Source organism: Neolamprologus brichardi, chromosome 8 (assembly GCF_056152115.1).
Source record: "Neolamprologus brichardi isolate AB-2024 chromosome 8, ASM5615211v1, whole genome shotgun sequence".
NCBI classification, from domain to species: Eukaryota; Metazoa; Chordata; class Actinopteri; order Cichliformes; family Cichlidae; genus Neolamprologus; species Neolamprologus brichardi.
Window position 1 is genome coordinate 10,297,996 of NC_142111.1, and position 17,269 is coordinate 10,315,264.

The 17,269-nt window shown below is 41.7% G+C and overlaps 1 protein-coding gene across 3 annotated transcripts in view; it reads right to left on the bottom strand.

Moving 5' to 3' along the window:
• Positions 1–17,269, bottom strand: part of rhbdl1 (rhomboid, veinlet-like 1 (Drosophila)) — a 66,304-nt gene that overhangs the window by 26,113 nt on the left and 22,922 nt on the right. For all 3 annotated transcript variants that reach the window (XM_006801055.2, XM_006801057.2, XM_035912187.2), the window contains 4 exons: positions 15,647–15,805; positions 6,807–7,031; positions 5,710–5,858; positions 5,477–5,589 (listed from right to left, as the gene is read on the bottom strand). In XM_006801055.2, the coding sequence (XP_006801118.2) occupies positions 5,477–5,589; positions 5,710–5,858; positions 6,807–7,031; positions 15,647–15,805 (646 nt within the window). The remainder of the gene's footprint in view (positions 1–5,476; positions 5,590–5,709; positions 5,859–6,806; positions 7,032–15,646; positions 15,806–17,269) is intronic.

Below are 17,269 nucleotides of genomic sequence, written 5' to 3' on the forward strand. Positions count from 1 at the left end.
GTGTGAAGACGTCTTCTTGGGATTTGCAAAGTAAAGTGTGACCAAAACAGCAGCTCTGTCTGGTAGCTGAGGAGCAACCCTCCGAAGTCCAGTCAGTGCTCTGCATAAGATAATAATGAGGAGGGAGAGTCGAGCACCCGTTTGTCAGACCTCGTTTGGAAAGACAAATTGCATCAGTTTTGTGTATGATGGATGTGTGCGTCTTCTGATTTTGTCGTAGTAAATAATGGCGTGCAGCCTGTCACCTTTACCGTTTAATTCATTTGTTTATAAATTGTGTTATAAATATTCGGTGAGTCAAGAGTCGGCTGTCAGACCAGGCAAATTCCACTTTAAGCAGATTATATATGTATCATCTTCTCCCCCAGTGGAAGCAACTTAGCAGCAACCTCCTATCTGAAGCTTTTTGAATTACATTACATTCAATAAAACCAAAAATGAATTGCCGTCTCATGGATGTAGCCTCACTGGACTGCTGCCTCCAATCAGATGGTATAATGCTAACTATCAATATGTTGATTCTAACAATTACCTTGGTAGTAGGATTACAGCAGGTCCTCGTGATGCTAGCTCAGATGTGTCAGACTCACTTATCATACAACAAGGCTTCTGTAGAACTTCAGAAAATGCTTGATCCCAGATTTCTTGGGGTCCATTATGCAATAAGGTAAATGGTCTGCTCCTACGCAGTGCTGTTCCAACTTGGCAGTACCCATAGGCGTATTTCAACACACCAGTGGTTGTGTACAAAGGGGTCTCTGGCATGTGGGGGGGACCAGATCGAACTGCCAACCCTGATATTAGTCCACAACACCTGAGCCTCAGCTGCCTGTGTGTGTGTGTTATTCATGTGTGCACAGAGCAGCATATCACTGAAGTCTTTGTGTATAAAATTGCACCTTCTGCAAGTCACTTTAATTATCGTTGTATTGCCTTTGTTTTATTTCCAGATCAATTTGCTTTTATACAGCATTCGTTATCAAAGCCCATCTGAGAATAAACATAGCAAACCAATTATACGTGGTATGTTTTTCTGCTCAATACTTCTGCGCACACGAAAATAAAACTGGAACAAAGCTGAGTGAAACATCTTTCTTAAAAAAACAAGCAAAACGTATTTCTTGCAACAGCAAACAGAAAAGAGAATGCATTTACGTGATGTGCACTAACGCCTTGGCTTTCTCTGAATAAGGGGTTTAATCTTGTTCCTCTCATCTTTTCTTTACGACATAATGTGAAGTTTCGAGTCTGTATTGCTATTACAACAAATTCTCTTTACTTTCCAAAGTAAATCTGTTACCCCAGCTATTTGCAGAATAAACTCCAGCAAAAGGCAAGGAGGTAAAAAAAAAAACAGCACAGAATGTCAACACTAAAACCTCATCATCACACTGATATGTAGGTTGAGCGGGACATACCTCCAGCAGCCCGTCTCGCTCGTATGAGAGGCTGCTGGAAGATTTGGACCGTCTCGAACGGTAGGTGTTACAGGCGGCAGACACCCTGAGGCTCACACCGCGCTACGAGGAAAAACATGGTGTTCTGGCACCTGTTGATGTCCTGATCACCACAAGTGAGCTATCAGCCTGAGGGAAGGAGAAGCAAAAGAGAGAGCGGAGAAAAAAAAGAAAGTAGATGGGAAAAAAAAGGATTCCCTGCTGCTTCTCTTTAATGTGGAGACAGACTGAAAAGTTGGAACACGGCATGCGATTCTACATTCATCTCGCCAACATAGTCTGAAATTCTGACTGACATTATTCAAATTTCTCCACATGAAACCCAAGTGGAGCTCTTCATCCAGTCTTTGTGCAGCAGAACCATAAAGAATTACTGAGAGGATGCAAAATGAGCAAGGACAGGCACCGGGGTCTGAACAGCACTGTGGAAACATCATTAGGGAACCGATACTTTTGTAAGCACATATCTAACGACAATGTCTCATTTTTTACTGTAATTTAGTACCAACACAACATAGTCGCGAACAGGCCCACATCAAAGATTTATATACTGTCTGCATATACGCATCAGCAGCCCAAACCAAAATCTTTGTGACCTAATTTTTAAGATAACTGGAGAGAAGAAGCATGGGTATTTTTTCCCAACATTTAAAGGCATCCAAGAAAAAATCCCAACAGGAAGCAGACATTTCTTTTTGGCTTTGAGAGCGAGCCCTGCAGTGCAGAAATTCATGTAGTGTATTAAGGCGAACATAAAGGCACAATACCTGCAGCACTTTGCTCCATAAATGCATCCATTCAGTGTAACTATAAACTCAAATTTCTGCTGCCTTACAAAAAACAACAAGCAACACGATTGAACTCATAAGCTAGAATACGACTGCATGAATATAAACATGAGATAGCCATGGGCAAGAAATATGCAAAGGAAGAAAGAAAAAATCAAGAGTTTCACAGCGCAATCTAGCACAGGGTAACTTCTAACAAGTTCAGGTAATAAAGAACTGTGGGAGGGAGACAGCATTTAAACTCAAGTTTGCACACATCAAGGCCCATGCATATTTTGCATATCTGTGAAATGAACATGAACATGTGTGTGGATCCTCACCACGTTTAGTTAAAAAAAAAAATCGGAGTTATGATATGACCTGCTGAGTGATACAAACCAGATCCAAGACGTTTGTGCTCTAGTTTTACTGAGCAAAGTTCTGCTTTATTGCTGTGTTACCTCTGTTACTTAGAACTAAGTAGCAGCTATTTGTGGATGGACCCAACTTTTATGGAATTGGGGTTGTGCAGCTCCCAATTTCTAATTTTGCCATTACTCTTTAGTCTAAAACGCTGATCCCAAATTAACCCCGTTAGCTAAATGATTAATGGCAAATCCTCTCCTTATAGAAATAGTCAAAATGATTTGACAGTTCACCCACAGACACACCCTCACACACAAAACTGGCCGGGTAGCTGACATAGTGTGACATCTCGCTCTGTCACCTGAGCAGCACTGATGATGATCATGATTACATGTCTTTGGGTAAATGCAATAAAATTTAAGATAAGTGTGTGTAAGATTTACTGGCATCACCTTCTCCCGTCCTTACAAACAGGTAGGTGAATCAGTGGTATAGAGCAATGTTAGGCTAGTCTGTTTTGGACATAGCGAACTCTTCTTCATGGTGGAAAAGGAGCCACTCCCTCTGCAGATATAAAGATACAAACATATTTATAGATTCCTGATCGTAAACTGTTGACCTTTAGAGTTAATTCAACAGAGGCACATCTCTGATTTCAATATGTTATACACAAATTCAAAGCATTTCTGACTCCGTGCTCTGGAGGTACGCATGTCACCTCGCCTGCTGCTTTATCCTCCCTTTGGATTCAGGCTGCAGCTTAAATCTCCAAACAGCATTTCAAACTGCACTTAGGCTAATTCTCCAGAGAGAGACCCTGCATTACTCTCCCATATTTCCTCCTCTAAGTCCCACGCTTGCTTGCTCTCTCTCGCTGTCATCATTGCTAAAATAAATCAAAGCTACAATAATTCATGAGTGTTAAGAGTGTGCGTGCATGCAAGCGCGTGGAGGAATGGGGTTGTTTTTTTTTTACTTTTTTCTGCAGAGTACCGGGATTTTTTTGAGAAGCTTTAACTCCATCTTACTGTGTAGAGAGCTGCCAGGAAAGGCAAGAAATGGAGAGTTTGAATTTGTAGTCACGCAGAAAGAGGAGCCTAAGAAAAAAAAACAGGTTACTGAAAATAATAGATGATTAGCTCAGTATGAATTGGACTTCTCCTCTCAACAGTAATTAAATAATTGTTAGTGAGTCTTATGAAACCCAATGATAAAAACTGTTGAAGTGAAGCTGAGTGAAACAGGAATTTAATGCAGCAGGTCTCGCAAATGCAATGCTGTTAATGCAAATGCTTTACTCAGAAAGAGAATCCACTTTTCACAATCAGTGTGGATTTAAAATTTCCAATCTCCGAACCGGCTCGATGAAAGTTAATGAGGTTCCCCGTCAACAAAGACTTGAGCGCTGCAGCTCGACCTCTGGGCGATGTGAGTCACTCTGCTACGTTCACTTTGGCATATTTTGTATTTACATTCTGCACTTTTTTTTCTTCCCCAGAAGGGCCATGCCGGGTCAAATTTATCAGAAGTATCAAATCGGGCAGCCGCACATGTCAGCTCGAGGACAAGAAGCTAAAAAGATTCAGTCTGACTCGCTGGGAGTAGATGGGAGCGGATAGTTGTGGGTTTTTTATGCAGCAAACATGAAGAAAAATATAACATATTTAACTTGATAAATGATAAACCACCAACGAAACAAAACAAAAAAACAAAAAACCCAAAGCTTTTCTGAGGCGTCGACTGTACAAACAGTAATAAAAGAATAAACAAAGTAGGTCAGAACGATGTGCTGCAGACCGGCAGAAACACAAGCACATGAATAAAGAGCAGAGCGGAGAAGAAACAGCCTTATGTTATTGTTTTAAGGGACGCACGGTCCGTATCGCTTTCCAAATCATCTCCACTCGTCTTGCCATTTGCTTAGAAATCCTAAACCACACACACTCACACACACGGAGTGTGTAAACCAGCCTAAACACACAATTTGATTTGTCTCTAAACATAAGAAGGCATTTATGACCATTTGGAGATAAACATTAAACATGAAAAATTAGATGTGCCATTTCATCATTAATTTAAAAAAAGCCATTATGTCACCACATTTAGCAGTAGTCTTGTTATTTTTTTGTTTTATTTTTAATGCTTGCAGTTGTAAAGCAAAAATGTTTTTCTGTGGATGTCAAAAATGTACGTAACAAAAATATAATCAAAAAGCTTATTTTTACGTGGTGATTTTCAAGAATAAAAGTCACAAAATGCTTTACAATATAGAATAAGATACAACAATTGAAATGTTATAAAGAGATAAAACAAAATAAAGGCAAACCTGCAGAGGTGGGTCTTAAATCCACAGATCTAAGGTGCAGTGGAAGCGAGTTTAACTTGGATTTAGATACAGACAACAAGCGTTGATCAGCTCAAAGATTCAGATGTTTCGCGTGATTGTAGTAGCTCACTGATAAATGGAGGCATATTGACCACGAAGGGCTCTGCAAGTGATTGTACCGTGAACTTTATATGAAGCCAGTGAAAGAAAGACAGAATCTGTGTCACCTGGGACGTTTTAGAGGACCCGGTGACCTTCTGAAACACATTCTGGACCATTAGTAAGTGATCCAGGGAAGATTTGCTGAGGCAGAGGAATAATGAATTACAATAATTAAGGCATGTTTAATCATCGGGATGTGAGCAAGTGATAAACTTCCTAAACATTAAGAATAAATGATATAAATCATGAGAACTGAGTGAAAGGCAAGAACGTAGATCTTTGATAGTGAATAGTTCATCCAATATGGCTTCTCAAGCAATTTGTGTATGACACCATGTAAGAAACCTGAATAATGCTCCTTGCTTTACTTACAATAAAACACTTAATGAAAAACTCACCGGCCAGCACTCCTGCCATGTAAAGCAGACTTATTCGTAGGATGCCATGGACCATCTCTAAGGGAACGCCGATCATCAGCTGTAATAAAGCGTTGAATCCCAGCTGCTCCAAACTGAGGACAGAGCACACAATGAAAGTAAGATTAAAACTGCCAGCATTGGCCTTCGTGTGCCATCCGCTGCAGGTAACCTGAATTTTCTCTAAACCAGTACCGCAGGAGTCAAGAGCTTACCCGACGTGCATGAACATGTAGCTGAAGAAACGCCACACTTGTGCACGGTGGCCAGGGTGGTAGACCAGGGGGCTCTTCATGAAGTCAGGCTGATAGGTCTGCAGGACCCACTTGTTTAGCATGATGCCGTAGCACATGAAGACAATAATCTGCAGCAAAGACACAGAGATGACACCAAACTGTCAATCTGTGCCGAGTACACGCACTCTCTGCAGACTGCTCGTACAGAAGGTGAAAAGTGCCCCGCAAAACAAAACCCATTGTGCTTTATGAACGGCGCATGAGGTTCTCTTCTTCTTTGTATTCTTCAGCTGATGCTCATTAGAGTCTTGCAGACAATTACTGCCCACAGAAGAAAAAAAATGGCACATCTGGTTCAATTCCATTAATTTCTTTTCATAAAATAATGACTCATTGTTTCTGTGAATTAAAATGAATGCAAACTGTTATTATCACATTCTCATTGTCATTACAGACCATTCAGTGCCATTTGGAGGCATTATAAGAGCACTTAGCTTTCTTTCCCAAAGAATTAAGATGATTTCAGGGAAAATGATGAAGTTTTGTTAAGAAGCTGTAGGTTATTTCCGCCGCTTAATCTGCAACCATTCAGCTGTAGTCTCGGAGGACGTTTGTGCTAGTGCTTTTCTTTTTTCAAAATGAACATAATAGGTCAATTAAAGCCACTGTGGTGGTGGCCAGGGTGCTTACTGACCTGGTTTCCAAGTTCCAAGACCAGTGTTTGAAAGAAAAAAAGAAAAAAATCCTACACGCAGGCTGGCTCAAGGATTCTGCTTGGAGGAATGACATTAAATGCACCCACTAAGCCTCCGACTCCCAAATGGGTTACCAGCTCATATCAAGCTCACAGTAAAAGTGTGTGATCAAAGGCAGAAAATCTTTTCAGGCCGTCTAAGGCGAACAACTGAGCTAACAGAACAGTGTGAAGTCATATTTAGGGGATTGGATGCTGACTTTGTGGATCTTAAATAAAATGCTGGGGGCCAAAAGCTCCAGGAATGCCTAGATCACTGTGGATAAATCAGGAGAATAACTTTATAACACTCTGAAACCAGCTGATAATGTCTCCCACTAACCTGGACGATGGTGACGATGGCGATGAAGACGGGCGGGGGACACAGGCGGTTTTGGTGGAAATACCAGCGCCGGTCAGTTTCGCAGGGCAGGATTTCGTAGGCCACATAACGGACGAAACGTTTATAAAGACCCAACCCCGTCTCGTCCAGAAGGATCTCCCGTTGCAGTGTGCGGCGGCCATTGGCGATGGCTCGTCGGAAACTGCTGGAGCGTTTGCTGCTCATCTGAGGAAAAGAATAAAAAGAAAACAAAAAAGATGCATAAACTCAATGTGTGCAACATCTTGTTGGTAAATGTTTGAATGTTAATTTAGGCTAATGGCATCTAAAAACATCTGTTTACTGTTTATTGTGAAGTTTTAATGATCATGTGAAGGTTTTTCTTCAGTATATTTTGTTTGATTTCAGGGGAAAAACACCAGATAAGAAGCTCAATAACATTCTCTTGCCTGTATGCGAAATACAAAGACTGTACATAAATGATGGACATAGCCACAGCTGATTAGTAAAGTGCTGTTGAACTGAATGTGCCCGTTGCTGTCCTCCTGCTGTCTTGAAACCAGACTGGACTGCATGCTCATAGCAAACTCTGCTTTATCCCACATTGTGACTCAAAATTGTGCTGTAACTTTCAATAAGGTTTATGTTGTATTGAATAAGACTTTAAACTCAGGATAGTATTTACATAGGGGACAGATCTAATTTAGCAGGTTTTCATTATACTTCTATAGACCGATTTCTTTGTGCAAGTGGAAAATTCAACCAACTGCTGACAGTTCGACAGAATAAGAGAACATGCTTCACTTTTAAGGCTACATCCATCTTTCATATACAGTCTATGGTTAAATATAAAAGATATCCACAGGAAAATGAAGGAAAGACTAAGCCTGGGTTTGTCCAAAGGGAGCATCTTTGTGTACCAGCACCTTTAGAGCTTACTATACAACACTCCACATCTCATGCAACTTCCTGAAATCTTGACATAAACATGTGGTTGTCAGGCAGCCAGTGTCTTTTCTCCACTAAGCAGTATTGGTAAAGTTTAAACACAGGACAGCAGAAAAGGCCAAGTTGTCTTTTTTTAAGCTACGTTTTAGTACGGTTCCAACAAGATGAGTCATAACATGTTGGGAGTTTGTTATTTTTGGATGTAGCTAGGCTATTTTTTTTTTCAGTCATTATGCTAAGTAAGCTAAATGAGCTGCAAGACTGGCATGAGAGCGGTATCAGCCTTTCAACTAGAGAACACAAAAGCTTATTATCCAAAATTCCGCCGAATTATTGTGTTCAGAAAGGATGAAAGACTTTAAGGAATCAGCACCTTGCATCCTTTATTCATTTGCTGCTTTTGATTTATTTATTTATTTATTTTTAGCTATATGATGATATCATGTTTTTTTTTTTTTTTTGAAGGGGCTTTTTGCAAACAAGAGAACCTTAGAAGCATTACTGTCAACAGCTGGAAAACACCTTGCCAGAATAAACAGATCTCATCTCGCCTGCTGGTCTCATTTCAGCAATTAAATCCATAACTTTCCTCACACTACGTGGATCAAACAAAAACAAAGGAGGGTTTGTTCTCACATAATCTGAGAGAAGCTCATCAGTGTGACTAATCACCCTGGATCAGAACAAACTAACAGTCATAAACTTCTGCTTTCACAAAGGCAAGACTAGGGACACTGTAGTTTTCTTAACTTCTTGCCTGTTATTACATTATTCTTCATTTATGGATGATTTCTATATGTTTAATTAATGTTTTTGCAAACTTAGACTAAGTGGAATGGCTTACGCAGGACAAAGTAAAGTTATAAATATTGAGTTTATTAGTTTGTCACTTTGACAGCCAGTCTGTATGTCGGGAATGATAGACAAACGCTGGTACAGAAGGGATTTGGTAAAACAAATACAAAACAGTTTAAAAAGACTGGATATTTTTAAAGGAATGCATTATTATTTGTGAATATTGTCAATTCTGTGAAATGACAGCAATACTGAGGTGAGTTGCTGATGATATTATGAACTTTTCTATTAGTGAGCGCTGCTGTTAGCCCATATTAGCTTCTGTTAGCCCATATTAGCTGCCGTTAGCCCATGTTAGCTGCTGTTAACCCATGTTAGCTGCTGTTAGTTGATGGAAATTGGCAAACAAAACCCCCAAAGCTCTAACACAATGTGAGAATGCAATCAAACCGTTTATCAGAGGGAAGGTGCGATTTTTAGGACACTAGCATAACATTAGCTGGCATAATGTTAGCCCATCACCAGCTGCTCTTATTGTTTAGCCCACTTCTTATCAGTTGTCTGGAAATCTGCTGACAATAAGCAATTGCGACAATATCATGCCTAAATATGAGCATGTTTAGGCATGTTTTTCTGTTTTAGAGCACTGACTTCAGTTAGGGAGATGAAGCTTGTGAGGAAGACGAAATGAGAAGGATATTTTATTCAGATGCTTACTTACTGTTCCTTTGATAGGGAATTACTGTATACATATACTGATTGAATACAAATATCTTGCTTATCGTTTTTATTCTGTGTTTCAACCTTTATTGTTCGTGCGCCCAAGAACATTGTTACAGTTTTGTTTGTAAAGCCAGCATGACTGAGTATAATGTCAGTATAATGGCAACCAGCAATATTCTATTGTGAAGCTTTTATTCCATACAGCACAAGGCAGTAATATTTTTACAATGCAGAATGTTGCAGATTACATTAGGTACACTGTAAAACAACAGTTTAATGATGGCAAATCTCTCTGCCAGCACTTCATTTAACTACAATGCTTCTTTCAGAAACTACACAGTTTATGTTCACGACGAGCTTTAGATCTTATTCTAACTAAAGCAGAAGTTGAGAGGTATTTAGTGCTTAATGAATCTGTGAGAGCACGTGAATTTTTATTTTTCCTCCTACAAAAGCTATGTTACATGTTTAAAAACATGTGATTGGTTTTTAGCACACAACAGATTTTTAAAAAAGAGATAAGAAAGTTATTCAATGAATTTAGACAAATGTAAGCCTGACTGCTGGCTAGATCAATTACGCCTGAGGCATTGTAATAATATGTTGTTGAAGTGTGTCCGCCGTTGAAAAGCAAATCTTAGTTGAAAGGAACTATTGCATGGAAAGAAAGAAGGCGTTTGCACATGTGTGTTTGTATGTCTTCATTTTAATCATGGACTCCAGGTTTGCTTAGTGAGCAGGGCCTGTGCAGAAGCTTGTAGGCTGACAGCACCAGCTCTTGATAAGTTCTTTAATAGAGGCTTAGGATGAAAACTATCCTAATGCCACAATTTTGACAGCCGAGCCAGAGAACTGCCAGGATAACAACACGGAGTTCTTTTCCACCAGAGTTACCACCGAAAATACTGCCTGACCGGCTACCCACAGCAAAGGCACTTTAGATTCAATATCTGTATTTCCTAATAGAAAATGAGCACGCATAAGTCACAGCTATGATGATGGTGGAAATCTCTGGTGTAGCTAAAACATATGAGGCGAGCTGGCAGACTCGCCTCATAATGTATGACGAAACGAGATTCTAGAAAGAGTAAGAAGGCAGCAGCTACAACAGAAAACCTTACTGTACGTACGGGTTTCACGTAACAGTAACTTTAGACAAACATGGCAGCTTCATGTGAAGTGTAACAGAACCTCTTCAGGGGACCTGCAGGAAGTACAACCCACCATTAAAGGTACACCATCAGTAATTCATTAGCCAGGCCCTGCTGCTTGTACACTCATTATACATAGACACAGCAGGAGCCACAGTGGAAGAAATTGTGGGTCAATATCTATAAAAGCTAATGAGCTAAACATGCTAGAAGACAAAATCTGTAAATGTAGATGAACAAATAATGAAGAAATGCGAATAGCAGCGACTTCTTCCCTCCTCTTCAAGAAATTGCTCAGGCAAAAATCGAGGGGTAAAAAAAAGTGCTAATCCCTTTTGGAAGCTAACAGAGCAGGATGTGGTAACTATCCTAACTGTGGGTAATTATGATACTGGTGGTTGTACAGCGAGGGTGTAAGGGCCTGTTGCAAAGCGATAACCAGAACGATGTCGAGCTGGGCTGCTGGCTCTCCCACAGACGGAGGGTTGCATATTTAGTATGGAAATCAGGCCTGGAAAATGCAATTATACAATACTTGAGGCAGGAAGTGGAAGCGGAGCAAAAGGAGCATGGGGACATTAGAAGGCAGAGATGGGAAACATAAAACGGGGAGATCAGATGCCTGTCTGTGTGAGTTTGATTAACAGATTTTTCTGAGGCCACCAGTGGACAATGAAAGGTGAGATGTCTTAATATAACTGAATGTACAGTTTAAACAAAGAAAATGGGACTGGCTTCTTTTCCAAATAAGATCACAGCTTATTTAATCTGGCTCAGTGACAGCACCTACTGCCTCTTTCTGCATTGCTACTGTATTCTCTCCCATTCATATTGCCTGAGTGAAAAGTTGTTCCCCGAAGGCACTGTTAAGCACGCCTGTCACTCTGCCTCACCTTCTCTGACATGCAGGACTGCCGACACTAAAGTGAGCATTAGCAGCCTTTTGATGTGACGACAGGAGAGAGACGGCAACCAGACAATAACACAAACACACATAAACGTCAAAAGTCAAAACTTGAGGAGTGAAAAAGCAAAGTGCACAGGGAGGAAAAAATAAATTCACATGACATCAGTATGGCGCTGTAAGGGAAAATCTCTGAGGTGTGCATCAGTTCCCTGATGGGGCACAGTCTGCTGGGAAATAAGTGATGGTGAGGCAAAGAGCACAAACACATATAAAGGCAGTATTCCCCTTTAGGGATGGCTGATTGGAGCAGACTGACAGCAGTGTGTGCCTCATGGTGGCTGCAGGTTGTACGTGCTGCTCTCAGCTCGAGTCAATCGTTCTTGATGGATTAATTAGCCACACCACATGGTCAATACCATGCAGCTCAATACTAATTAGCAATAACAATTTGGGGGAAAAAAGCGTCTTAAAGGCCATCCAGATGTCTGCATTGCAGCTGCAAAACAATCCATAAATGATTCTGATTATGCCCACTTTCCTTCCTCCTGCGATAAATCAGTTATCGATGCCGAAAGAATCGAAGGCTGTGCCAGTTAACAGTGCTACAGAATCACCATCACCAGGCTAACAGTGTCACTGTTTGCATTTACCATCTAATTTGCGAGTCATCCAAAGGGCCAAAAGCACCCTTCTCCTTTACTCTCTCTCACTCTGTCGTGCTCTCTCGCAGCAGCCTCTAAATCACTGCGGATCTCAGCCTCGCTGATTCTACCCTGACCCAGATACTCAGGTTCTTTCTTACTCAAATCCTTTTAAAAAAATCAGAGTCCACCTTTTTTCTTTTTTTCCCTTTTCCCTCTCAGCAGTTTGCGGCCACAACCCTCCTTCAGGGCTTAATAGCTGCAGCGCTAAAACTCCAAAAAGAAAAAAAGCCTTTACTCCAGGACACTTAGGCAAAGTGCATTACTTTTAGTTGGGAACCCATCTCCAACGCAAAGCTTCAACTGGAGTTTAGCGTGCAGTGGGATGCTGATAGGTAGCATCTGTGTCCCAGGAGAGAGATGCCCCGTGAGCACTGTGACTTGGGAGCCCTTGGAAACTTTAAAAATGCTGTAATCGCCTACTTCCAGAATGAAACTTTAACTAGACTTTTGTCTCTGAAACGCTCAGTTTAAGACATTTAATATTTATTCAAATTCAAAAGTGTTTCCCTAACATCACCTCCTGAGGGACCGGAGAATATTAGCGCAACATCTGGGCAAAAGGATAAAAATGAAAACGGGAAAAGGCGAAGTCCTAAAAATCCTTCAACCTGAACACAGAGAAACCCCTGCTATAATCTCTGAAACACACACTTCACCCATGTAATTAACCATGGCTGCCATTTTGTATCTCTTTCGAACATTAGCCAAATTACCACCCGAAGGAGAGCGGTGACACACTTCTTCAGCTACATAGCTGGAACATGATAGCATCAGAGGGCTCAATAGGTGAAATTAAACATAGGATAGGAATACATCAGACTTCCCCGGTGAAATCCTTTTTCCCTGAGTTCTTAAAACCATGCTGATCTTTCACACTTTCATCCCCTCCAAACCCCCAGTGTATGACCTTTGAAACCTCAGGTGTCTTTTAGCCTTCTGAATTGATCAAATGTCTGCGTTTTACTGTGGAGCTGCTTGAAAATGTCTATTGGTTTCCTTGTGCAGAAGTCTGCACTGATTAGCAGTCAGACACAGACCACTAGCCTTTCGTATATGTACGAGTGTGTGTGTGCAGGCGTGCGTGAGTGTATGCACAGTTCCCCAAGAGAGGCTTTAGCAGAGCGTTACTTATTCACCCCTCTGGCTGAACTGATGAAGTTCTCTGGCTCGGATCGCCCTGCATGAAAGATGACTCGAACGTGAACGACGCGCGAGGCAGTCTTGTACTAGTGCGAGCGCGCACGGTCTCGCGCAGACACCAGAGAAGCTGTTGCCTAACGGTGTGATTCAAAACACATTTACACCCACTGAGGTCGAGCGAGGCAGTGTGAATTCACGGCTGCAAAACTCACGGAGCGAATGTAGAACAACAAATCAGGGAAAAAAAAGAAAAATGTTGAACACAGCCGCTAAGAGACACAACAGAGAGAAATCTCACCAGCTTGTGAGCTGAAAAGGCACAGATTGAGAATACACACACACACAGAGACACACAGACACAGACACACAATGCATCTTGCTATGTCCATTTTAATAATGTGCAGGGGTGTTACATTTTCCACAGAGGCCAGACCACAAAATCAATACAGACACCAGACTTCAGGCAGCGGCTATAACACTGTAGCAGCACTGAACCTTCCAAATGACAACACGACTGTCATCTGTTATACACTGTGGAGTATCACTTACAAATCTGCTTCAGATACAGTTATGTGAAAAGAAGAAAGCAAAATAAATAAATAAGCTAAGGGAGAACTGGACTAAATCCAATCTTGAGAGCGAAGAAGCCAATGAGGTGAGAGCCACGCAGAGCGAGGAGGGGAAAGAAGGCCCAAGGTATTCGCCCATGATCCGGATGAAAATGTCATATTACGTGCTGCACTCTGTCTGCAGAGCTCACGCGTCACGTGCCGCACGATGAGAGGCCAGATTCGCATCAACATTCAAATATCCTCTAAATTACTCAGCAAATCGGCACACACAGGGCTCATGTGTATGAATGAGAGTCTGCCTGCAGTGTGTCTGTGTGTGTCTGTACACATCAGGGAGAGGGGAGGCGGTGAGACAGACAGCAAGGAAGTGGGAGGCTGCATCAATTAATAATAAACTTCTTGAAAATGTTTGCATATATGCAAATCGCACGCATGTGCACAACAGCGTGGGCATTGTTCGCGTTCACATGTGCGAATCAGACGAATCTTTAAAAAAACAGACCTGGGGGTCGATATCTGTGTGAGACATGGGCGCTCTCAAATTACCTCAGATTGCTGCCGACTACTACCAATGCCGGCTACTAATCGAATGCAATTTGCATTTGGCTGATGGGCAATTTTAAAAGTGTCTCCCTGATGATGTTGGAGGCGAGGCTGGGTTGTTTTTTTTTTACCTCTTTCCTCCGCAGAACATATGTTCACAAGAAAAAGAGAAGACGGGATTGAAAGAGAAGGAAATGAGATCCGAGGGCTCAAGGAGACAGGTTCATAATGAAGGGGAGGCGATATTGCATGGACTCAGAAGGGGAGGATTCAGATGAGATGCAACGAGATGAGAAGGATACGGAAAAAAAACAACCCACACTTCAACAATGGTTGCGAAAGAGAGATGTACAATTCTGGGAGAGGCTGTTCTGTGGGAGCAGCACCTCTACAGTCTGTAGTGGCACAGACCTCAGAAATGGGACCAGCTCCAAATTGAATGACCTCATGTGGCCTTTGCTACAAATCATAGGGAGCACAACATGCAAGCATAGAAGCATGCATAGAGACACACACACACAGAAAAAGAGATAAACAGAAAAAGAAAGCAGGAGCGGGGGAAAATGAGCTTAAGGAAGAGAAAACATCCCAGGAATTGCACTGCCTTGAATTAATCACTATGCTTACACCCTACAGCACCAGGAGCCAAAAGCAGGTGCTCATCTGTGGGCTTGGAGAGACTCAGGCTTTCAGATATAAAGCTCTACATGAATTTGTAACTGCAACAAGAAGAGCAGGGAATGAATTAAAAGGAAGGCATGCTTCACATTAAGTCATCTGTGGCTGTGGTTAAGAGATGACAGCACACAGACTGTCCTCACATCAGCTTACAGAACACTTTCTGGCACATAATCACTCATCGGGGAGTCAAACATTAGAAAACGGTTCAAATTAAACCATGAGATGTATCTGGAATATTGGAAAAACAACACTATTCAGCCATATTGCGTCTAATATGTTACTCCTTACAGTATTAGTGTGTTTCAGTATATATGTGTTATAATAAACAGAATCTATTGCTTCGACACGGTGCTCTGCCAGCTCGGTGTGGGTGTTTCCCGCACTTGCTGTTGCCGGCTTGTGAGGTTAAGTGTCTGGATTTACCGACACATTAACTGGAAAGATTGATCCTTCTTTTGGAGGACAACGACCTAAATGGTCGAGTCAATTTTCGCCACTGCAGATCTCGCCGGCTCTGTCTGAATCAATTCTTTAACCTTTCTGAAATCCAACAAAAAGAGGAAAAAAAAGGTGGGATGTTTGTGTGCGTGTTGTTGTGCGCAGTGGGATACAAAGCAACTCCCCCCTCCGCATCGCTATTTGCGCCCGTGCACGTGCGCTCGCGGTTTCCACTCACCAACTCAATGAGCTCCTGGTAGCACACCTGCCCGTCTTCATTGCTCTGGACGAGGGCTAACAGCATGTCCAGCTTGGATGGGTCCAGCTGCAGCTCATGGTGCTCCACCAAACTGGTAAAGTTCTCCACTGCAATGAAACCGGTGTTCTCTGGGTCCAGCTGAAAATAAATAAAAACACAAAAACAAAACCCTTGGAGTAAAAACCGCAAGGCAGCCGCTACAATGCACTATTATGCATCTTTATTTTTTAATAAGCAGGTGTCAGTCTGCCCTCTGGGAGAACACATCAAGTAATAGACAGCTGGGGTGTATCAGTATTTACAGACACAACAGAGTCTATTCGGGGCTTGACACCAGATTTCATTAAGCTGATGCTTATATGATGTCTTTAAAAGACACTTTAAACCTCATAAAAGGAGCGAATCTATTGAAACCCAACATGTTAGGCTGTTGAAAGCAGCAACAAGAGAAGGGCAAGTTTGTCATTCAAGGTTTCCTAAAAACACGAAAAACAAATCAAAACCAAAAAAAATCCTGACCGACTTTTCAGTCTTTATTCCTGTGTGGGTGCCTCCTTTGACTGCACGAGTCTGTTTTTTGGCCACATTTGCGACTCACAGTCAGTGTGGTTTTTCTATAATCGCCACTCACAAAGACCCAAAGCCCCGTGGGTTATTACTGCTGATGTCTGTATGCCAGAGCTGCTCCTTGTAATTGATTTAAGCAGGAGAATCTCATAAAATCATCTGAGTGTTTTTGTTTGAAATAGCACCAGGTTAAAAATGGCTTGTAAAGTAAAGGGTGTGTGTCTATGCTTGGTTTATGTAATGTGGGGTCCCCCCCCCCCTTTTTTTTCCCAGCATAACATACAGCACTACTTCATTTTCTTCTCTTTTTAGTGATGAAGCGTTAATTTCTCATGCCCGCTCTCCTTAGTGCATCTGTGTTTGTGAGACTGTGCCCGAGGACAAACCGAAGCAGCACAAAGAGACCGCATGGGAAGAGTCCTTGCTGCTTCTCTTTTGACTGTTTCCTGAATGCTAACAGTGCCTCATTAGGTTCTGGAGAGCATACCAACGGCCTTTTGTCGCCCCAGGAAGGGAGGGGGGTTGAGGTGAGCTTTTCAGATGTTGCGTCAGGATGTAGTCAGTCATGCTGGATCATTGTTGGTCGTATCACAAGTCCATGAGAAGGATCTGATCTAAAAGCTGCCTTAGTCTGGACGTGATCTGCACCGACATTGTGTCGGTCTCTACTGCAGGAAGTTCAAAGCTAAAGGCTTTACTGCTCAACAAAGGAGCAAAGAACATGAATCAGGGAATGCATTGGTGTAAGAGTGTGCATTTCAGATTTTCACTCCCTGGACACTTTTTAGTCACCTGGGAGAGCGTTCGTGAAAGCAGGAAGTTCATAGTAAGTTTTAATGATTTAATTAGGATGAGTGTTTTCTACTGCTACGTGATGTAGTGAAGGGATATTGTTAATACTCTACAACCACTAAATAACTCATCACCAGGAAAAAATAAATGTTATACCCTCAACAAAGTGTTTGCACTCACATAAACTTACTAAATTTGCATTTATGTTTGACTGATGACTGTTTACACGTCACATATTGACTG